Source organism: Rhipicephalus microplus, chromosome 3 (assembly GCF_043290135.1).
Source record: "Rhipicephalus microplus isolate Deutch F79 chromosome 3, USDA_Rmic, whole genome shotgun sequence".
Taxonomy (NCBI): Eukaryota; Metazoa; Arthropoda; class Arachnida; order Ixodida; family Ixodidae; genus Rhipicephalus; species Rhipicephalus microplus.
The window spans coordinates 41,442,337-41,466,291 of NC_134702.1; the positions used below are offsets into that span (position 1 = coordinate 41,442,337).

Genomic DNA, 23,955 nt, shown 5'->3' on the forward strand with positions numbered 1-23,955 from the left:
GGCTCTAAGACGTCTTATGCTGCATGCTGTCTTTTAGTAAGACCGTGAAAGGACCAAAATTTAAAGTTCTGAAAACAGCTAGCACATCGATGAGCGCGAATTCCGAAACCAGAACAGAAACAGTGTCGGTTTGTCGCCAGCGACAAAGCCAAGCCAAAACGATGTGAGCCGTTTCGTTGGCGGCGTCCATTAGCGTCGTGTTTAGTCGTTTCTTTAATTTCTTCAGTTCCTTAGCTCCGCATTTCGTTCTAACTGGCTCAGGCTTCCACACAGTAGCATCAAGATGACTATGCGAACATTCGGAGACAAGCCGACTGCGTTCCAGTTGGAAGAAGATGGCGAATTCTACTATATTGGGTCCGAGGTGAATAGGCTTTGTGCTGCGCTTTGCGCTCGATACACCGGCTTTCTCGCATGGACAAGAGTCGGATCGTTTGCCGCAATGTCAACTTCTCTTACTTTTCTACGACAGGTGGGAAACTACCTTCGCATGTTTCGTGGATCACTTTACAAGAAATATCCGTCCCTCTGGCGACGTTTGGTCACTGTCGATGAACGAAAAAAGATCGCCTCATTAGGTAACCTTTCGTTTGAATTCGCGTTGGCTGCATGCGAGACTTGTGTTCCTTTCATTGTTCTTGTCGATATGGTTGATTGGGCGAGTTGGTGATACATGGCTGTTTAAAAGCTTTCCGAATAAACGTACAGTTGGTAGTAAGCGCTTGTCCCCGTCTGTCCGGTCCGCGTCTAAGTAGTGCGCTCTCATTTCAAACAATCATTCATCGTTCTTATTTCACCATTCGTGATTGACGCACTTTGTAAAAAAAAAAAAAAAAGAGTCGTAAGCATAGCTGTCGTTTTAACGTTGAGTGTAAAAAGAGTAGGGGTCGGTACCGCATTCTGAAGACCAGACCGAGACGTTTAAATCAGCTTAGAGTAAAAAAAAAAAAAAAAATCATTTGTGTGTGTGTGATCATAGCTCATTTGTAAGAAAACGGCCTTTGGATTCTGTGGTTGGTGCAGTGAAAAATAACAACCCCTGCATAATTTGCTTTAGTTGGCTTTCGGAACGGTGTAAACTGTGGAAATAATATAAAGAAGATAGAATATGAAGATTGTTGGTGGTGCCGTCCACCTCAGTTGCTTTTGCAGGAACCTCGAAATGAGCGGGACACGCAAAAAAAAAAAAGCGAGAACCGCGTTTTCAAATACTTTGACCATAATTAGTAACTGATTAGCATGGCATAGAGAACAGTAGCAGCGTTTGGTGCACTTTCTTTTAAAACCGTCTCGCTCCTCAATATTATAACAGTGCTGATGTTCTTTGTCCGTCTGCATGAATGACAGCTGCATAAAGCTATTAAGCTGTCTTGGCAACAAGCTATTCTCTGCAGTATATGTGCTTGGCTTTGACATACAAGCTTGGAACATAAGCAAGCTCTGTCATACAAGCACCATCAAAATTTCAAATTGATGATATATTTATGGCAGCTGTAAGAGAGCACTGCTTATTCATTTTTATGAGGCTCGGTGTAGTTAATGCTTACATCTGAGATTAATTACTGCTTTACTAGTTTAGTTTGCTCCATAATTCTACAGTGCTGCGGAAGCATGGTTGAATGAGGCACAAAGCGCTGCACAGTGCAAGGTATGCATTGCTACCTGTAGTCATATTGCCACAGGAAATCGCCATTGCTCTGCACAATTCTAACTTAGAGAAACGCTAACAGCACAACTACGAGCGATGAAGCCAGCCGCAATACACGAGCCGGCCCTGCATGCGCACCGGACTTCACCGAACAGCCAACGCTCGGGAAGAAGAAGAGAACGAGGGTGCTGTAGGCAGAGGCTCAGGAGGACGACCGACCTTCAGATCTTCTTGAATGCTGTGCGTCGTTCACTTAGGGCACAAGCTCGTCCCTTAATAAGCTGTGTAAATAGACATCCTTGTGAGGCTGCTACTTTCCGTACATTTTCTGGTGGAAGCGCGGGGTAAATGATTCCAAATCGCACGAAAGAGCGAAGTCCAAGCCCTGACCATCCGCAAGCCGTGGAGCTTACCCCTGTACACCAATGAACCAGTAACCGTATTCGAGGGGATTCACAGAAATTTGGACCACTTCCCTCTGTACCAAGGGCATCGGCGATGGAGACAAGAAACGCCACCACCCATGACTAGCCAAGTTGCACCATCACAGCTCATTGTCAGCTAACCAGGCATACCGAAGGTGTTCCATGGTAATCCGGTCGAGGACATCGAAGACTGGCTGGATCATTTCGAGAGGGTGGGGAACATAAACCAATGGAACGAAGCAGGCAATTTGCACAACGTCTTTGTCTCTTTTGAAGACGCAGCGCGAGTGTGGTACGAAAACCTCGACGCATCTCTGACGTCCTGGAAAGAGTTCCGGCGGCAGCTACTGTGTACGTTTGGCAACAATGGTCGCCGGGAAAAGGCAGAAGTAGCTCATCATGCACAAAATCGGTGCACAAACGAGACTGTCGCTATGTACATAGAAGACATGTCCCGCCTGTTCAAGCGAGCTGATCCCAGAAAAGAAGGTGCGTCGTCTCATGCATGGGGTAAAACAAGAGCTGTTCGCGGGACTCATTCGCAATTCCCCGGGCACGACGATAGTTATAGCGCGAGAACAAAACGACGACACTGTTGCCGAGTTTCGGTCGGAAGCAACAATAGAAACGACGCACAGCATTCAAGAAGATCCGAAAGCCGGTCGTCCTCGTGAGCCTCTGCTTAGAGCACCCTCGTTCTCTTCTTCACGCACGTTGGCTGTTCGGTGGAGTCCCGTGCGCATGCAGGGCCAGCTCATGCATTGCGGCTGGCTTCATCGCTCGTAGTTGCACCATTAGCGTTTCTTTTCGTTAGCGTTGTGTGGAGCAATGGCAATTTCGTGTGGCAATACATAAGGTTTGCATGCCGTTCGCTGCTAATCCCATTATATGCAGTGCTGTTTGGATACCTAAATAATTCCATATGGATTGGTAGTCTATAATGGGCAAAAATTCGTCTTTTTTTTTGGAGGGTGAGAGAGGGAGCTGACTTTTTCTTATGTATGTATGTGTGCACACATGCAAAAACAAAATATAAAATTAGGGAGGGAGTGGAGACTGCCCTTGACACCATAGAGTTTTCTATAAGTACATCAGAGGGAACTCTGGCACTAGTGTCTGTGGGAGCTGCAACGCACAGCACTTCAGTGAGTGTGGGAATTATGGGTGGTACGCAAATTTGTCTTAATCTTCGTTCTTTCGGCTACGTTTGGCTTCGCGGGGCTTGGAGCTGCCTTGTCACGAGACGGCAATCGACAAATGTTCAGCAGCTGCACTTCACCGCCTTAACCTTTTAGGCTCACCAATTCAAATTGGCTCTCGAAATGAACACCGACCCATTCCTTACAAAACCAAAACACAACAAAAAACAAACTTACGTGTACGTTCAAAGCCCGCTAGCACGAGGACCAGGCAAGTTTGTGTACTACCCATCATTCCCATAGTCGTTGAACAATCGCAGCGCCAGTCCCCTCTAGTTAATTTAGGAAACTATGCTTCAAACCACACCCCTGGATTCGCCACTGACCTACAGCCTGTTCATAGACTACCAATATATTCATAGCTACCACTGTAATGTGCCACGTTTTTTGCATGGAGTATAATTTCTGTCTTCTTGATTTTACTGAACTGAAATGTGTGCAAGTATTAAATATGGAAATACAGTGATGCAACATGTCTGTCTCCTTAACATTTTTGTCGTCTTTTCAACTCTATCTTTTACATGCTTACGTGTTTTCATGTGCTTATGTATGCTCCTGTGTAGTTGCTGCAGAGCCAAAAGGCTATGCAACCCCACTCGATTCTTACTGACATCTGGGGCATTGGCCCACGTTTACTGCATGTCATGTGTCTTGTTTGTCATTGCTTATCTGAATCTGCAGAATTGCACAAGACAAACTTGAAGGTGGGTTGAGGAAGGAGCCACTGATTTACATTATCACAGTAAAGGGAGTTGGAATGTCAAAATGTCAAAGAAGCCTACAGCCGAGTGCATGAAATTTAACACGCACCGCTTGGGTCTTTCCTGAAATTCCGACTGTGGCATTAGTAGCGTGCCTCAGGATTTGCAACCCATCTACCTGTGGCAGATGAAAAAAAAAAGCCCTTGACACTGCACTTCTCTGCACCACTGTGCACACCATGTGTTTGTGTGCATGTGAAAAATCCTGCTCTCCGTGATCTCTGTCACAACTTTCTCTAGCAAGCTGCTACGTGCATAAATGTTGCACGAACCTTTTCTTCTATTCATCACTGAAGTGCAGTTATTGCACAGTTTGAGGTTGGAAATAATTGTTGTGGCGGGCTAGTTCGTTATTCGCGCTGAATATTTGACTAGTATGTTTCAGTGCCGTTGAATCCTGATGAGCTGCCAGCAGCGCCATTCATTACAATTCATCTTTATCATGCTAATCTGCAGGTTGAGTCATTGGTCTAGCATATCGCACAAGTGTTGCGCTATAGGCATCAACATCTGAGAATTGGTCTTAAAATCCGATGCAGAACTGCAAATATCAACCGAAAGAATCCTGTGAAGGCAACCTACGCATATTATGTAACCTTCTGTTCAGTGTAGGATCATTCAGGTATAGCTCACTAAAAGGAGTACACTAATGGTTTGTTTTTCCAGACACACTCTGTGTGAAATGTGCCATTGCACAATGACTTGTCCACTCTCATGACATAGCTGCTGGAACAACTGGCACAGTACTGTGCCATATTCTGTTATTTGGAACACTATAGCCATATATTGCCATATTATATAATGACATGGGCTGCATTTGAATGCTGGAAATAATATTGGTAGATACTGCATCAACAATCATATTTTGATGAAAATATTCGCAAGAAAATGATGCCCACAAATTCGTGATATGTTTTACACCATTCGTTAGTTTGCACCTGGGTCACTTGAATGTGATTGATGAAGGTTTTCACCTGCCTTGAACAGGTTTTGCAAGTTTCCTGGTACACAGACCACTTTGTTGAACCTTCCTTTATCACTCCTTTCATGAATTTAGAAAGCATAGAAAAGTACCGTGCGCATTGCGAACTCTTCTGTGCAATGTAGCCGTGGCACTGTTGATTGATAGAGGCTAGTGTAGAGCTGGTTGCTGCAGCACCCTCTCATAGAATCTATAGATCGCCTCAACCGTTGCATGCATAGGGCATGGAAAATTGTGGTTGGCTGAAGCATGCGGTCCTCTCTAACATCTGGTCCACTTCCGTCACTCGTCTTGTCTACTCATACACTCTAGTGCGTTTTTTCCTGGGACACGCAACTCGAACGGCCCCCCTTTTCCTCACTCCACACCCTTCCTGGTGGGCTGGGAATTGCGGTTTCGTTGGGAGTGGAAGCGGTGAGGCGCTGGGGCCAACCACAGCACTCCCACCTCTCCCTTTCCTCGCCATGTGTCTCTGCCACAGGTGTTGGGCTGCACATTCTGGCCACCAACGTTTCCCTTCTCAGGGTTTCTGAGGTGGATGAAATTGTAGCGGGCAATGATGAGAAGTACAAGGCAGTGTGCGTGAGCACAGAGCCCCCGGTCTCCAGGTGAGTTCCTCGTTCCTGATCTTTTTTGTCTTTCTCTCCCTCCTCCTTTCTCTCCCTCTTTCTTTCTCTATCCTCCCTGCTCTCGTCTGTATATTGTGGGTCCTGCTGCTGTTGCTGCCGCCGCACCGACGGGGGTCGTGTTCAGGCTTGGGCCCTCACAGTCTTGCAACGAGCATCAGCCTTCTTAGGGCTACTGAGGTGGATGAAATTTTTGACGGCAAAGACGACAAGTATCGTGCCGTATCGGTGAGCACGGAGCCTCCGGTTCCCAGGTGAGCTTTTTTGGTGTGTTGTGGGAAAGAAAAAAAAAACAAGAAATGAATGCCGCTGCTGTCGGATGGATTGGATGTCTCGTGCCGCCATGTCTGTTCCGGCCCTCCCTGTGTGCTGCTTGCTCACCTTGGCTCCCCTGGTGTCTCTGCGATGAACTGCATGCCTTCAAATGTTTATGAAAGTGTAATTTGGTGCTTGGTTTGAGCAAGGCGCTCTGCTTGATTTCTGGATTTTTCTGTTAGCAAGACGCGTTTTCTTGTTGAGCAGTGGTGGCTGGGAGGAATTCTATCTTTTGTTATCAACTTTTTTTCCGGTGTTGCACTGCACATTGCACTGGTATTTACAGTGTATAGTCAGCATCAAAAGTTCAGAGACAATGAGGCAGAAGAAAAAGCTTAACATTCCCACTCTTTTGGCATACAAGTTTGGATTCAGATTTCCAGCCCGTTCTTAAACGCACTCGGAACATTTGCTGTACAGTTTGACCAAGTGAAGTAAATTTCTAAGAAGTTTAATGTTTTTAAAGATCTAGTGGTCTCTAAACTTTTCACACAGTATGCACATAGTATGTCTGGTACTATGTACATGTACATTGGGTAGTAAAATTAACAGTTATTCTAATAGACAAATCTTACCCTATGTGTCACGTTGGAAGAAGGCAATACGCTACCCGACCACCTCATTGAACTATTCTTTGCCATACACGATATGGTGGCCCGGTATTCAATATTTATCCTTCAGAATCGTCTGTTTATATTCTCGACATAATATAAAAATTAAACGAACATGTTAAGTTGCCGACACATACTTCAAGCTTTCCATTCTGTTGCTATCTGGGGCTGTCATATGGAGCAGACACAATCGATAAGCAAGCTTAATAGCGAACAGAGTAGACAAATGAAATGAAGCAGGGATGAAACAGCTGAAACATTTGTAAAAGTGCCAGGTCCTGAGGGAGAATTTCAGTGCAAAAGTTTTTTAGTGTTACATCACTAATGAAGTCCAAAAGGCCTGGCCACATGCGTGCATTGCAGCGTGTCAACGCGTGGCTTTTCAACGAGGTGCCGGGCCTTCTCCCGATGAAGAGAGAGAAGACAGGTGGCTGCATGAAGTTGCGTGCTCTCTCTTTCGATAGGGAGAAAGTGCGATGCCGTGTCAAAAACCACGAGGTGACACGCTGCAACGCGTAAAGTGTGGTTAGGCCTTATAGAACCTCATTCTCAGATTAGGCAGATCGACCTTAAAGGGACAATAAATACAAATTTTAAATCAACGTTGATTGCTGAAATGACATTCGAGAAACCTCGTAGTGCCACTTTTGTGCCAAGGAAGTGCTTTTTTTTTGGAATAAAATTGTTTTAGTGTCTGCATCGGGTTAACACACTTTAAATCACCCACCTGGAAGCTATCTTTCTGACGTCACTGTTGCAGCAGTGACACTAGCAGCAGCAAAACGAAAGTAGCGGAGCCACAGCAGCAGCAAAGACCATGGAAAAATTTTGTGAACGCTTGGTTCAACTGGGCCCCACTAGATAGCATCACTTGTCCAGCCTAACCAGGCGAAAACAGAACTTTTGAAACATTCGTGCTTTTCTCCATAGTAATGCTATGCGTTTTTTTTTGTCTATAAGTCAAACATAAATGGACAACAGCATCTAATTACGTCTCTTGATGCACGAAAGGTGCTTTTTTTGTTGCATCTAGTTTGATTACTAGTGATTAATTGCAGTCAGACGCTCTCACATCACCGGGATCATTTCTAAAATGTGCCACTCGTGGTGCACGTTGTGTCATTTCTCGGTTAGCAGGGCACTGCTGTTGATTGCCGTTTTAAACATAATACATTAAGCCTTCATTGTAATGCAAATTGTTATTTGCCTTTAGAGTCCCTTTAACTTGAAGTATAGCTAATATCATCAGTTGGCTGTTGTTCTATCATCGATTGGCTGTGCTCTCCTGTGGTAGAGCTTCGCTGTACTGCCACTGTATGCTTGCCAGGGCCGTTAGTGCGGCAGTCATTTATTCTTTGTGTGACACAGAGCTCAGTCAAGGGGAATGATAACGTTAAAGAGACGTCTTCGAAAATGTGCAGTTCTAGAAACGCGTCTTCAGAAATATTATTTAACGCTCAACTTTTGCAAGTTCAAATGGTGGACATATATGGCTTTATTATTATACCAAGATATATATGTACAGAGAACATAATTCTAGTGAAATAATTATATACTACCTGGCGATCTTAATCAGAATGCTTTGTGTTGAGCCATGTCCGCTTTATTCATAGCCTATTTTTGCCGTTAAATCTGATGCATAGACATACGTTAGAAGCTGCATGAAGATAGCGTGTCACTACAGCAAATCAGCTTTCATTTGTGTTGTCGTTTGCACAAAAAGTTGGGGCAAATCTTCCATCACTGAATAAAAACAAGCCGAGCCTATGCCTATAGTTTCTTGAAGGTTTTACACCATGGTCAACTCAGTAATTGTTTTTCACAAATGACGTTACTGATAAAATGCAAAGCATAAAATAAAACATGCTGATAAAATTTAACTGACAGGTAGGCATGAATGCCGTTTAGATTAACTTTCTCGGGATGAAATAATGTTGAGAGGAGCACACAGAGAGTATTCACAGCATAACACAATTCTTTTCATTATTTAATGATGTCATGTTTTTAGGAATGGAAATGCTCACGTAACTGACAAACAAGAACATATTAACGATGCTCTTATGTACAATTTCAAATTACACAAAATTGCATCCATAATTTTGAGTTATGTGTGAGCATTGTAGACACTATTTTAATGCCCACTTTTCAGCAATATCAAGCAGTCTGCTAACTATGTATTGTAGCCTTATCCAATTATCCAAACATTACCTAAGATGTTAAACAGGAGGAGGCTTTTGGAGCTAGAGCAGTAATCTTATATAGAAGAATGAGATTGTGCAGTGTGGTTTTTCTCTCACGTATATGCCTGTTTTCCTTTCTCGGCATTTTTATGAAGTGGACCGACGGGGTTTGTCTTTAAAACACAATCTATGAAATATATCAACAGCTTGATTGGTGCCCCTCACACAAACAGGAGGCAGCAAGCTAAGTTCTCAGTTAAATTGGATGCTAATTCACATACATCAGAGAAGTGAGTACAGGTTCTTTTTGAATTGGCCACTATCTTTCATGTTTTTATTTTCTCTTCCTACTTTTTTTTTGTGTATGTCATATGCTGTGTGGGGTGCTACGTTTGACATGGGAGTTTTAACTACCCAAGTATCATGGGAGTTTTAGGCATGATATATACATGATTCTTTTCTGGAGTTTTTGCAATCTTCTATTTGTTAAAACACCTGCAGCCCTGTTGGCTGCCATTCTAGTGTTAACTAGTTGTGCTGCAGCCAAGAGTAATGTTTTTTTCTAATTAGATAAAACTAATTAGTGTGTCAATGAGAAGACCCTTTTACAGTAATCATAGAGTTCAGCCACTTTTCATATCCCTTAGCAGGCGTATTCACAGAGATTGAGATGCTGCCATGCCAGTCACTTCATGCTTACTTAGTGACTAATCAATATGTGTTTGAGAAGAGAAAAGATAGATAGATATGTGTTGTTTAATGTCCCAAAACCACCATATGATTATGAGAGACACCGTAGTGGAGGGCTCCGGAAATTTTTGAACACCTGGGGTTCTTTAACGTGTGCCCAAATCTAAGCACACGGGCGAACACCATTTCCGCCTCCATTGGAAATGCAGTCGCCGCAGCCGGGATTTGATCCCACGACCTGCGGGTCAGCAGCCGAGTACCTTAGCCACTAGACCACCGCGGCGGGTTTGAGAAGAGAAAAATACTTATACTTGCAACCCATAAGAGAGCAGGGGTCAGCGTCAACAAGGGGATGAGAAAAGGATTGAAAGAATAGTGGAAAGGAGAGGCCACCTTCTTCATGAATCAGTATAGACAATATAAGGTTCTAGGCCGGAGTAGTTCTCTCCACATTAAAAAAATTGTCGGGCACTGGGCACCACTGGGGATCGAATGCAGTACCACCAGCATTGCAGGTGTACGCTCCAAATATCTGACCACTGCTAAGCATTTATGAAAATCTCGTGCATTGAGCAGGCACCAAGCCCTGGATTGCACAAGGTGGGGCATCCTCTTGCTTTCGTATAGCTCACTACCATTGCAAATGTGCTGCAGTTCAGCCCAAGCAACAAGCTTTTTGCTCACGCTCACATTACATGCTCATTCGCAATGTGCTTTTTTTTTCTGATACTCTGGTGCATACACTACTCCCCTAGCAAAAAGTCGTGAAACGTCTCTTCATCATGGAGGCTTTCCTTCTGGCAGTACTAGTTGTCTGCCACACAGTTCGGGTGAGGCCCCTCTGATCTAACATTGGTGTTGCAGCAGACTCACAGGCTCCCACTTCAGTTCGGTCTTCGACGCCTGAAAGACCTCGAAATGGTACATTTCGTAATTTTGTGGGCTGGTCGATCCGTGCGGGTTTGCACATGTAGGGATGTTCAGAATGATAGACTGGGCTTGTAGAGCAAGCGTGGACATCTCATTAAAAACAAGCATGCTTTTAAATATAATGAGGGCAATATCAAGAGCTAACAAATCAAGGGGGATACAAAAAGAAATGTACGCAATGAAAGGAACAACTACAAAACAAGCTGGTACTGAATGACTTACAAGAGATAGAACTATATACATTTCGGAATGTTAATAAAATAATTCTAGATGATGGAGATCAAAAGAGACTAAAGAAAAAGTAAAAAAAAAACTATGAAAAAGATCGTGCTCCCGCTCTGGAGCTTCTTGTGCAACGCCGCACACACTAAGACAACAGTTACGGTAACTCTTTAATGCCTGATTTATGAAACTGCTGAACAAAATAAAAATGTTTGGAATTATCTAGCTTTAAATAGCCACTTTTAAATGATTTTACAGCTATATTATCTAAAATGCAACTTTATTTCATGCATGCACGAATTCTCCATATGCCACTAAAGCGAGGACCTTGCAACGAAAAACGTACATCAGTACTCTGTAACAAGTTGTGTGCCACTGTGCGGGCGTGTACACATCAAATAAATAAAATTACTGAAGGTAGAACTTGCATCATCCAGGCGAGGAAAAAAAAAAACTATGTGAGGGCTGTTGCACACGTTTCGCGCTCTCCATCATCTGCTACAAAACAATTGGTTCTAGCATAAAATACCTTGGACGAGATGGTGCTGGATTTATCATGGTGAAAGATACATTCCCGGTGAGCTCTTGACAGCTGGCATTAAAGGCGACACGCATTTCGTGGCTTGCTTGTTCAAAGTTTTCCTATATGTCGCGAATTCGCAAGACTCGGCAATAAGGGCTTAAAGAGGGGTATAACAAAATAACACCGTAACAAAGGAAGATCAGAATAAAATGTTTCGTGCAGACTATGCCAGCTCGTGGGGTAGCAAGGGAGTTGATAGGCTTCCGCTAATGGTCTCGCCAGCTTAGGTAGACGATGCGGGTGCCCGGTGTTGCTCCCCAGTCAATCGTTGCGTGGGACACTCCACGCTCGCCGCCTATGCAAGACTCTCGACACTGCTGACCACGCTCTTGACTGGTTGAATGTCAACCAGCCGCTGAAGCAGTTAAATTTTTCAGGGGCATGCGTCTCCCCCGTGGAGGCCATTTCCTCTAAACTCATACGTCCAGTGTCGCTGAAGGTGCAGGGAAGACTCAGCGGCACCGTCTTCGCATAGTCTGTTGCCAAAAGTATCCCAATCCAAAGACGTCCTTCCTCCGACGAAGGGGTGCGTGATAGAGAACTATAGTTCTGCATCTTTACTAGCCAAGCCAGAACCAGTTTGGTACCCACCGACTCCTTTGTGAGCCATCGTTGCGCAACTTAGTGCGCGCTGCAATAAATTATTTTAGAGCCTGTGTTCTTGTTAGCATTACAACCCTTTGCTTCAAAAGTGACATAGGCACATTTTTATCGCCATGATTGTAAGGTCTTCTCTCCTCTCCTTTCCAGAGAAAGGCTGCTTTTGAAGTTTTCTTTTTGCTGCATATAAGCAAAACTGTTGTTGTTCTTGTTGTTAAATAGTGGTACATTTGCGCTGGCTTTTCTTGCATAAATATTAGTTGTTAGTTGGCCCTCTCTCGGTCCTTACCTCATCTTCACTGCATGTGTAACATTTCTGCCCTTTTTTGCAGCATAACTACCACTGTAGTGTCATTCTCATGACTAATCTAGTATTGAAGTGTTTGCTCTTTCTCTCAGTGTTACCATTTTTTCAGAAGAAAATGTTTTTTAAGTAATCTCTGATCATTTCTATAAAATACATGCAATATTGCTTTTGCTGCCATTTATTACAAATTAACCTATGAGATGAATTGTTATTGGTTATTTTTATTAAAATGTGATTTAGTGATAAATGCTGTAAATTCGCTGCACCTGTCATTATGGTGACATTAAATGAAATGAATGCATGTCTAGTGGCATCTTGATATTATAAGTCTATCAGCAGATTGAGTTAGCATACATTGTTATTATACTTTTCTATATCCAAATTAGCACTGGCCTTTGCGGTGTGGCTTGTCTGTTATGCATTTTAGTTGACATGTATTTTGATTTCTGAATCACGAAGCCAACTTATTTATTTTGTTAGTTTTCAAAATGGAATTCTTTTTTTTTTCTTTGATATGCAAATGATGCTGTAGTTATATTCTCCTTGTCACATTAAATCTGCACTAATCTACACAGGAAGCTGCGCAGGTATGAGATTTACACCAGATTTACACCAGAGAGGCGGCATCAATTGGCGGCTTAACAACAAAAATACCCATAAAAAGCAAGCACAACTGCACATGACGTTCGTGACAAGTATACATCAATATTTGCAAACATGCTAGAGTATAAAGAATAATGATTGTGATCTATTATTTTCATTTAAGGACATGCAGATACATGTCAGTAGTCTTCCTATATCTTTTTTTTTTCATATATAAAGGAGGAATTTTTTATTCTGACATACTACAGCGTCTGCCGTAACTTGTTCTAATTTGTGATGTTGCAATACCTTCGCACAGGTAATGCCGCACATTCGTCTTAGCTTTCATAGTCCTCTAACTAGCCTTTCTTCATTATTTATTCAAAAGTGTGGACCGAATTTGCATCAAATAGTTAATCATTTTATAAAACAGGCTGTGAGAATACGAATCCTGCTGTTGGCCGTGATTGGAGCTTTTGAAGACTCTTGACCTTTTTTGTTTACCTGTAAAGCGACTGCCTTGCCCTTGGCAATAGTTTACTTTTGTGAACTAAAATGGCAGGAAAAATAAAAAGAAACTTGGTTAGAAATTGACCTGTAAAGTTGTACAATTAAATGCAATAGCGGTGGTTAGCTGTGATGATTCTCATATTGAGATAAAATGTATTGCAGTGTGCTATGTCTTTTGGTTAAAGATGATGTTAACTGGCAATAACACTTGGTCTCTAGGATTACTCATGCTGATGGTAAGCCTTTTTTTTTTTCTGGTGTTGAAATATCATTTCTTAGTCGCTTTCTAAACCCAACAAGTTTCCACAAGAATGAAATAGCTGAATACTTCAGCGTACAAGGTTGACCGTTTTTGGATTGATGCGCTCAATGAATTGCTAAGGTAAGGTGGGCAATACTGAATAGATAGAGCCCTACTCTCATTTGTAGTAATTCAGCTTTTAATTTATAAGTAGCAAATGAGAAAATGATGGTCATTGTAACAAACTACATGGCAACACAGATTAAGAGAGGCTGGTAATTCATTCACGCTCAAAACTTGTAAAAGCACATTTGGGATGAAACAGTTGTAATTGGTTGGCTTATCTTCCATCGCTCTACAGTTCTACATTCACTGTTGCAAGTTTAAGAAAAGCCAGTTGGGACTTGTGTGGCCAGATTTTATAGTACCATTGCAGTCTTTGTCTGCTTATTGCTTATCTTAAATTAATGTATTTGTATGATACCTAACTGCATTTTTTAGTGTTGGATTGGATAGATTGGGTGAGGTCTACTCTGTGTGAGTCCTCAATCTGTACCGGGTGATGTTGCCTTTAATGTTTTTCAGTTATTAGGGTGAATAGTCATTGTCACTGCTGTTGCATAAATGGGGTTATCGACTTTTTTTGTTCCTTTCCACTTCCAAGGAACAGTCTATCGCAATCAAGTTTGCATTCAGCAGTACTATGCTACCGGCCTCACGCTGTCTTTGAATCCTGTTTATTTGATTGAAATTTTTACATGACTTGCCAGTGTACCCCACTAGGCTACAGTATAGTGGCAGGACTTCTGCTGCTTAGCTCGAGGTTGTAGCTTCAATGTTAGCCGCTGCGGCAGTAGCAGCAGCAGCACTTTGATAGTCTGTAATTTTAAAAAAGAATGCTTGTGTCAAGTGGCCGTATAGGCGGTTAGAATCAACCTTGAGTTCCCTGCTGCAAGGTGCCCATAGTCGGATAATATTTTCGGCATGTGAAATCACGGAGTGATTTCTGAATAAAGATTTGTGTTGTCTGTCTCAGACAAAGTATCTCAACACTACCTAAAAGGGTATTTACGAGGCTAGTTAATGAAGCATCCCACCTTCTTAGCCTTGTGTTCATTTCAATTTGCAGTGCCTAATTTTACAACTAGCTATAAAATTTCGGTAACTCTTCAAAATTTTGATAAATTTCAGTTTTGCATAAACTGCCATGTGTTCCAGCAGTACATCAATGGAATATGGCTAGCTCTACTCCATACTTCAATCTTCCAGGATGCTGGAAAAGCAATACAAGACCACATTATTAAGTTCCCTGTGCTATTCTAAACAAAAAGTAGTGAAGCTGTTTGATTAGTCCAGTTTTCTAATAATGTGATCGAAACCACAAATTTATGTTGGCCCAAGTGCGACATGTTTGTTTAACTAGGCTCTATCGTTCGTAAGTTATCTTCCTCATGTATTCATTCGGAAGCTGGTTTGTCTCAGCAAAAGCCGGCAATTTTCCTGTAGCAGGATCATTCGTTGAAGTCTCCATTTAAATCAGGCTTGCTAGCTGTATATTGTAAATACCTTTTGTCCACTAGCATTAGAATGAAGCAAATATTTGACAACATTGAATAGCAGTGTTTAGTAGCGAAGACTTTCAGATGTGCGATGAATGCTGGTACATGGTTAGAAATTAGTCATCCATTTTGGTGCTGTAAGGAGCTACTAACAAAGACAAATCTATTTGTAAAACTCCCTCCATCCTTTGTGCTTCCGCCCAACTTGCTTATCCAGCGTATGTCACATTCACTGATAGATGTGCAATGTTAATTTAAGCCACTGTGTTATTCTGTTTTGCTTTTTCACCGAATTGCATCCTTTATCTGATTGTGTTTTGTTGCTCTTGTTATTGCAGCTGTTTCACGTGCTTTCTCTGATCGAAGCATTGTTTTGTTTGTGCTAGTAGTGTTTAACCTGTTTGTCCTATGTGCATGTTTATTGAGTGGGCCCTTGCAACACTTAACATAGTCATCACAAAACATTTGCAAATCTGTAGTGTGGACTCGTAAACATGTGAGCCTAAAATTTTTGCATTGCACGCAGCGGGGAATATACATTTTTGTGTTGGGAACAGGCTAACTTGACTTGCTCTCACCTTCAAAATGTTGTTGTGCAGGTGGGAGCGACCAGATGCAAAGTTCAATTGTCATATTAATTTTCTACAGCATGTAATAAGTTAGTATTTGGCTCATGCATTCACAGGATTATTTCTGGTCTACCGATTGCAGGCTTTGAAAAGTGTTGCCAGGCTCCATTAAAGTTAAAGGAACCCCTCACCAAGACTGGGCATTGTAATCAAATGAGTGCACGGCTTAGAAAAAAAAAGTGGTGGTTCTGTCTGCAATGTATGTAACAGCACTTTTATTTGATAAACTGCTGAAATTTTTAACTAAATGACCATATGACCTTCCTGTCCAGGGAGTTGCTTTAAAGAATATGCACAGAAATGTCCCTGCGCAGCACGGTCTGCTTTGCAACACGACCAATACAAGATGATCAACTCCAGTTGGTCATCCTTATACGGAATGCGCAAAAATATTATTCGGTAATGTGCTGCTAAGCAAGTAACAAAAACGAAGTAGGCCTCATTGTGTGAGTGCAATAGAACCTCTCAAACTCTGTACGTGTTGTAAAGTAGGGAAGGAATGCCGCTTGTAAATGCTAGCCAAAGTAAAATAGTGCAGCTTCTGTTTGAGCTGTAATGCTAGCTTCCCTGTGCCATTGTAACTGAACATTTAGTATTTATTTTACCTCATCCACTGACTAACTAACATGAAGAATTATTTTCATAAACCACTCTTGCCTCACAACTTCCATTGTATGACCAACATTTGCGTAGTGGCCTGGTGAGGGGATTTTTCTTTAATGGTTGGCAAGAAGGTACCTTGGTGTTCAAGTTGTGTCTTTGCCGTCACTGGGCTAACAGTCTTTCTCCTTTTTTTGCCTCAGGGAAACAAAGTCCAAGCGTGGCTCCACGTGGATGCCAACTCTGCCAAACAGTTCACACCACTTAGACGCTGTTCCCTGCTCTACGCCTGTCAATCGGAATAGGATAGCGCATAAGAAGATACGCACGTTTCCACTCTTGTACGTACAGTTTTTTTGTGTGTGTGTGTGGGCCCACTCGTGAGCAGCTAGCCTCTATTTGTGGTATTCTGAACAGGAAGGCAGCAACAGTTAGAAAGACGCAATAAATTGCAAATATAAGGGGGGAGGCGGGAACATGTGGATGCTATTCTTAGGCTCAAGCTTTAAATGCCCTCTTGTTTACAGGCATTACTTTCGTACCATCATTATTACAACAGTAAAAGCTGATGTGTGTTAAGTGCAGTCATTGACAAGCTTCTCTACATCCCATTCATTGTGTAAAATTTCAGTATAACTTGTCTTGCTATATTGCACGATGGTGCAGCCATGTATCATTGTGTTCCTGCTCTATCAGTGCTTGTTGAACCATTCTGGACAATATTGAATTGCTAAAACTTGGAGTGTGCGATGGAAAAATTGCCTGCACTGTCTTGGGATTGTGAAGATTTTCCTTCTGGGATCAAGATAGACAAGTTCTAGAATACATTAAATTACCAGCGACCCCTGGAAGCAGTGACTTATGCTGTGTAATGTAGTAGACAAGTATAGTATTCAAAAGTGATGCATTGGGTATATATTCAGAATGTAGTTGGAAAGGCGCTCAGTTTCTTACACGAGTTGGATACACAAGTCACAATCATTGGTCAGTTATTTGTGGCCGAATTGCTCTCCCTTATATATTGAATGATCTTAATGTGGATGCACTTAAATGTGATAGTGTTAGAAAGCTCGTTTCTCAAATATTCCCGTGTCGGTGTCTTTGATCATGAGCGAAAACTTGAGGAAGATGCAAATAAAAACAGGAGTGGAGGGTGTTTGCACTTTAGCTTTCCTTACGGCATAGTAGGTCTCCACTGAGAAGCGAAGGCAGGCTAGCGATAGGGAAGGCAATAGTGTGTGTGTACATGTGAATATCGTTGCATGCAACTCTTCAAGGCAATGCTCAAGTGTTTTCCCAATCATTATTTACCGGTGGATGCATTCAGGTATGATGACTTGGATCCCGCAACACTGCACGAGAATTCTGCGCAGCCTGAGGTACTTGTTCCCATACGACTCGACATGGAAATTGAGGGCCACAAACTCCGGGACACATTCACGTGGAACAAAAACGGTAGGTTGACTTTTGTTATGTTATTCGTTCAGTGTTAGGTGTGAGATTCTGGCCTAGTGCTTGAACTTGTCTCCGGAAAACAGAATGCTAGAGTATTGTGCCCATTCATAAAATACAATTTGCTATATGTATTTCTTTATTGTTACTATTGTTAAAACTTTACACCCTTCTAGTTCGAGCTTCGCTTGCCTTGTCGCCCTACATCAATATTGCAAGGAATGAATCTCGCTTGTTCCTTTTGCACATGGATGTTCATGCACCCAGCAGCTTATTCTACTTGTATGGTAGTGAAATTTCGCATCAACTTTTTACAGAGACCCAGATTACACCGGAACAGTTTGCTGAAATTCTCTGCGATGACTTGGACCTCCCTCCGCTCTCTTTCGTGCCAGCCATTTCTCAGTCGATTCGCCAACAAATCGACGCTTTTCCGACAGACAACCTGCTGGATGAGCAGACTGACCAGAGGGTCATCATCAAGGCAAGTTGTGGGTCTCAGACCCTTCAACTGAGCATGCACCAGGAAAACTTGGTTGGGGCTTTACTTGCTGGTTTAAGATCAGTGTGCTTTCTTCAACTGTTGAAGTATTTGGTGCTACAGAATTTTTCACGTACTGTTATACCCCTGTCGCACAGGCCAACTTAAGTGAGGTTTGAAAGAGTGCACTTCACCGCTAGTGGCACTCGCAGGCTGTCACACGGGGATGCTTAGTGACGCTCTATGAAAAGCACACTTGCCAGTGAGTGCATTGTCCAAACTCACTTCGCTGTCGTGGAGTGTCTAGCCTCGGTAATAGTGGCTCTAAAATGGACAAGTTCTTATTAGAAGCTGAGTTCACAGTATTTTTTAAACTATCGTTGTTGCTATTATGAATATTGCGATGCGTTAAAAATGCTATAGCACAAATACAATGTTGCTTTTTTCGTTTTCAGGCAGTTTATATCCACGGCCACCAAGGTCATGCATAGTACAAGCCGTGCAATGAATGCATGTTTATTTTAAACACTGCTTGCAGCTAAAATACGTTGGTACTTTAAAAAAGCTGCCTAAAAGTAATGAATATCTTTTGTGCTGCTTATTTACCCAGCGCCATTACCATAATTCCCTAAGTATGCTTCCCTGTCTCGCGTAGTAGCGTGCTGCAAAGATGACATTCTGAGGGCGAAAGTACATTAGCTTAAAATAATCCTACATTTGCCAGCGTGAACAAGCTGTAAGCCACAGGAAGAAGGAAAAATCGTGCAGACACAGTGTGTGAGAATGTGTGTTTATTGTTACATGCATATTGCCAAGCTCTTGAACCACATGAGTATGTGCCTGATGAAGAAAATGAAGACCTCTTGCTGCTCGCTTTCTTAGCTGAACTGGTCAGCTGCATGACCACTTTTGTAAATATTTCTTGTAAATGGTCTACAGTGCAAGCAACTAATGGCAAGATACTATTATTCTTGTAACGATATGATGGAAAGAGTGTTTTAAGCGCTCTGTGGCTAATACCAATTCTACAGTCATTCTTTTATCAAAACCTTTTACGTTTTACAGGTTTATCTTGTCCACTTATGTGCGGAAGTGGCTCGAATTAACAACTCAGTGCGCTGTCACAATTGGCGGCTCTAAGTTATGTGACTTTCAGGAGACATCAACACTCAATTCATGCAAAGAATAGATAGGGCATTTCGAATTGATCAAGTGCAAAGATTAAAACAGTAAAACTTCTAGTGTGTAGGTATCGTAGGAATATTTCAGCTGCATTCATAGTATTTTTCAGGTAAGTATCATCATCATGTTGTAATGTCTCTGCAATTAAAGGCATAAATGGTGCCAAGAAGGGTGGGAGGGGGGCACTGTAGTGTGCAGTCGACTCTTCATCACTATTTGTTAAAAAAAAAAAAAAGGAAATAAGGATAGAAGGAAAATGCGGAGTGTTCACTAACCAACATCAGTGTGTTCAACACATACATTACAAGCACATGCAATTAGTGCTATGTCTCAAGAAGCTTACAGCCAACCTATCATGTAGTGCATGCTAAAGTGGCTCTAGACAGCTGAAAGAAATTAGCTAAAGTGAGCAGCTTAGGATAATACACAGGCAGGGCAAAGAAATAGCAGGAGTTTTTAGCTAGTATTTATTCTAAATACATTATTACTGCATCTCTGTTGGTCCTGTTTACACGAGCACTGACAGAAAGGGAGAAAGGAAAGGGAAAGGTAAGGAGGTTACTCAAGCTTTGGTTTGGGTGGCCGTGATTTCTACTGGGCATAATTGACACCTCTTAATCGTGTCAGTGCTTTGCGCTTTATTTGAAATCTTTTTGCAAATACGAAAATGCCCCCCCCCCCTTTTTTTTCCCCGCATAAACGTGCTGTTCTTAGTGACAAACAAAATATAAGCAGAATGAAAGTGTAAGAAAAGTTAAAGAGAAGAAAAGCAAGTTCAACGTTTCACATTAGAGCTGTCTTTTTTACACTACAGTTAATGAATATATGGCCGCTAAATGAAATACTCGAAAGAGTGCTGATGTAGCCGTCATCATCCCCTTTGCAGCTGAACATTCACGTGGGCAACATCTCTCTCGTCGACCAGTTTGAATGGGACATGTCCGAGAAAGAGAACAGCCCGGAGGGGTTCGCTCTCAAGCTCTGCTCAGAGTTGGGCTTGGGTGGAGAGTTTGTGACCGCCATCGCCTACAGTATCCGTGGTCAACTCTCGTGGCACCAGCGCACATATGCCTTCAGGTGAGACAGCAATACCAATTTGTTTTCCACTTAATGCGTTGTGAGAAAAACACAGTGGGCTCTCAGTAAACGGAAATCTGATAAACAAGACTTCTGCCTTTAGTTTGATTGGTTTCATCCCTGCATACTGCACTCCAGTGCACCGCTCAGTAAATGGAATTTTTGTTAAATGGATTGCATTTTCCCGGTCATTACAGGTTTTGCTTAATGAGAGTCCAATGTATTGCCAGTTTCGAGGAGTATTGTCGAGAACATTTTGACTTTACTAAAGTAAGCATATGCTCTGGAAAGTTGCAGCAGAATCGACTTGTTGACGAAGGTTCTGTAAAATTGTTTTTTTATATAAGAATTTTCATATTTAGGGTAAAGTTACCCTGAATTGCTTTTATTTCATAGTCATGCAAATCTTACATGACCGGTCACACAGGCAAAATTTGCATGTGTGACGGGTCATGAGAAATGGCAGCAGCTCGAGCAGCTGTAGTTGGGATTTGGTTCAAATGCTTTACATTGTGCTTTCTCTCAGTCTTTGATTTGTCAGGCATTTTTTAGTTTGATCATAAGTTATATTGGTGAGATAAAGAAAAATGGTGTTGCTGGGAGCACTAACCGGATGAGTTCAATCACACTTTCTTTTCTCCCAGCTAAAGAGTGTTCGCAGTGTTGTATCAGAATTTTCACAAAGTTTGCTTCTGCATTATGTTCCTTTCCGAATGTTGACAGTTCCTTTCTGTTGTTGACAACTTAAATGCTCTGTTGTGATTAAGCAGAACACCAGCGTCCCTCATCTTAGTAAGGGAGCTGTGTACCAGCTAAATCTTGTGAGTAGTGTGAGGTTGTTGGAGCACACAAGCTGCGTTCCCTGCAAAAGTTCCATGCGTTCCCTGCAAAAGTAAAGAAGAAAGCGCTTCACAAGTGTGGTCTTATCTCCCCACATCTAGTGAGGCACCGCTGCCGACTGTTGAGCTTCCGTTCCGTACTCAGACTGAGGCCGACCAATGGTGCCCGTTCCTGGAGACGCTTACGGACGCAGAAATGGAAAAGAAGATTCGGGACCAGGACAGGAATACTCGGTAAGAGTCGCTCACACTAGCCTGAGCCATGAATTGGCTGCCATTTCTTAATAACAAGTTTAACCTTTGTTCCAGTTCCTCGTAGGTTGTGTTTTCAAAGACAACTTGTTCACTGTGCCAATGACTCTGTGGTCTTATTCTCTGACAGTCAGCATAAATAGTAACCAAGCCACGAATATTGCTGAGAAAGCAAATGATTGAGTCATCTCATTTCTATTTGCGTCACAACTTCATTGCTCATTATCACATTTTTGATAAGGAACAAGAGAAGAAGGGCATGTTTGGTTAAAATTGTCTTGCAGTCGTGCTATAACAGATTGCTTGTCAACAGATAAAACACTAATAGAAAGTGTTCTTCAAATGAGAAGTCGTATATTGTGAACATCAACTATGTAAATGTCTTTGGCAAAGATCAGCAGCGGGAATCATGAAAGTGCAGAAATACAGTTGAACCCTTTTATAAAAGTCGTGCACCAAGAAGCATTTATTGTCTTCTATATGAGGTGTCACTTATAAGCAGGGTACCATGGATGCATTTTCTAATGAACTCCTATATAAATGTAAGCACCCTAGTGTCTCTTATGCCTAAGTGTCTCAGTGTCTTACAAAGGGGTTTGACTGTGCAGGTAAGGGAGGACTGAGGAAGCAAAAGAATGACGAACATTTTCACTTCCTCAATCCTTTCTTACCTGCATTTCGACACATCTGTGTGTCACATCGAATTTAAACCAACCCGCCCACTTCGCTATTCTTATTTAGAAAAATGTAGCAGCAACTTTACACTCCCGTCACCTCGTTCCTTTTCTTATTTCAGGCGCATGAGAAGACTCGCCAATACGGCACCAACTTGGTGATATGGAGCAGTGCATGGAAGAGCCCATCATCATCATTCAGCGAATCTTTACACCCATTGTGTACAGTCGAACCCCGCTACAACGAACTTCATGGGGCGCGAAAAATATTTCGTTGAAGCGAGAATTTCCTTGCCGTGAAATCGAAAAATTATATCTGATCTGAGCTAGCAAAACAAAGGAACGTTTATTATGAAAATTAAAAAAAAGTGTCCGCTGCTTTCTATTCTTTCCCAGCAGCGGCACGACGCGATTCACAGTCATGCATAGCAAAGCCGTGATGTAAACCACGCTGAAACAACGCCTACAACTGCTTTAATTAACTTACCAAACAGTTGCATTAACACGTCAACACCAGCAACTGTCCGTCGTCAAAGTGTATCCGACAACGCCGAGGTAGAGGCAGGGTATCGTGGAGCGGTGACTTTTGCCTTATTCTATGCCATTCTTATCATCCATCTCTCGCGGCTAGCTGATTTGGTTGATAATACAGATGGACAGCCGCTCCGATTAGGTACCACACTGGCCAAGCGCGAATAAGATGATAAGCATTGGAATTGGAAAAAGCATTGCTCCGCGTTTGCACCCAGCAGCTGCATGAAGAAAACCATGAACTGAGCGAGTCGCGACTGAGCTTCAGCTTGGGATCGTCTGCGGCTCGTGAGCAAGCCAGTGGCAAAAGCAGGGCGTGGCAGGACGGTCTCATTGCCATCGCTATCGAGCAATGGCGGCGCTCATGCTTGCTGAACAGCGGCGGTTTCTGGTGGTGCCAACGCGTGTTTTAGACTTGTCGACGTATTTTCAGGTTCTGAAAATGCATCAAAATGTTAAAGATTGGGTTTCCTGCGTAGCAATAAATATCTGTACTTGGAATTGCATCGTGAAATTTTGTTGAAGCCGGAAGGCAGAAAAAAAAGTGTTCGTTGTGGCGACAATATTCATGCAGACTGCTGATGGGGAACCGTGAATTTTTTGTTTTAGCGGAAATTTCGTTGAAGCGGCATTCGTTGTAGTGGAGTTCGACTGTATTACCAGTCCAGGCATCTTTCTCGACGTCGTGTGTACATATATGAAGATAATATGAACCGTAAGGCTTAATGTATCTGGAAAGCAAGGCCCCTAGGACATACTACTATATTGCCTGCTTACGTGTTATTGAATTGTCATATGCTACCTTTGGTGCTCGGTTTCAAGGTTAATTGTGAAATAAAGAGCTTGAAAAGAATGCATTCCTGGTTAGATGTCTATGCTTGCTAAACTTGTCGTTGACTCGAGGCTTGAAAAATGAAAAAGTATGGCAGAGGAGACAGAACAAGTACCTCAGCCTATTCATTTTTTTTTTTTTTCAAATGTAAGGCTAATTGCTACTCACAATGTGCTTACACTGGAATAGGAAGCCTCTGTGTGTCCGTAAACTTGCATTCCTGGACAGTGGGTTACCGGTGCTTCCTTCAATGGCAGTAGCAGATCTGATAGCGAGATCTTGTAGAGTTTGGTCCAACTAAACTAGACGTGGATTTTTTTGTGGTATAATCAATGACCTCAGCACTCATGGGTGTTCACAACATCAGTTAAATGAAACGTTTAGGCTCACTGCAATAATAGTGTAAGTCTGTTTAAGGTTGAGCTCTGCATCTGG

At 42.3% G+C, this 23,955-nt stretch overlaps 1 protein-coding gene across 3 annotated transcripts; it reads left to right on the forward strand.

Annotated features, from left to right (window-relative positions):
- The first annotated feature begins 171 nt into the window (after nt 1–171).
- Nucleotides 172–22,693, forward strand: Snr1 (SWI/SNF related, matrix associated, actin dependent regulator of chromatin, subfamily b, member 1). 3 transcript variants are annotated; one of them, XM_037427003.2, is made up of 10 exons: nt 172–364; nt 473–578; nt 5,769–5,895; nt 8,903–9,037; nt 16,404–16,541; nt 17,528–17,655; nt 17,970–18,136; nt 20,202–20,392; nt 21,334–21,465; nt 22,280–22,693. In XM_037427003.2, the coding sequence occupies exons 1-10, from the start codon at nt 284–286 to the stop codon at nt 22,317–22,319; spliced, it is 1,245 nt and encodes a 414-aa protein (XP_037282900.2). In that variant the 5' UTR covers nt 172–283; the 3' UTR covers nt 22,320–22,693. The 3 variants fall into 3 exon arrangements, with proteins under 3 accessions (XP_037282900.2, XP_037282918.1, XP_037282908.1); XM_037427021.2 differs by lacking the exons at nt 5,769–5,895; nt 8,903–9,037 and adding an exon at nt 5,497–5,623; XM_037427011.2 differs by lacking the exon at nt 8,903–9,037.
- Nucleotides 22,694–23,955: the final 1,262 nt, after the last annotated feature.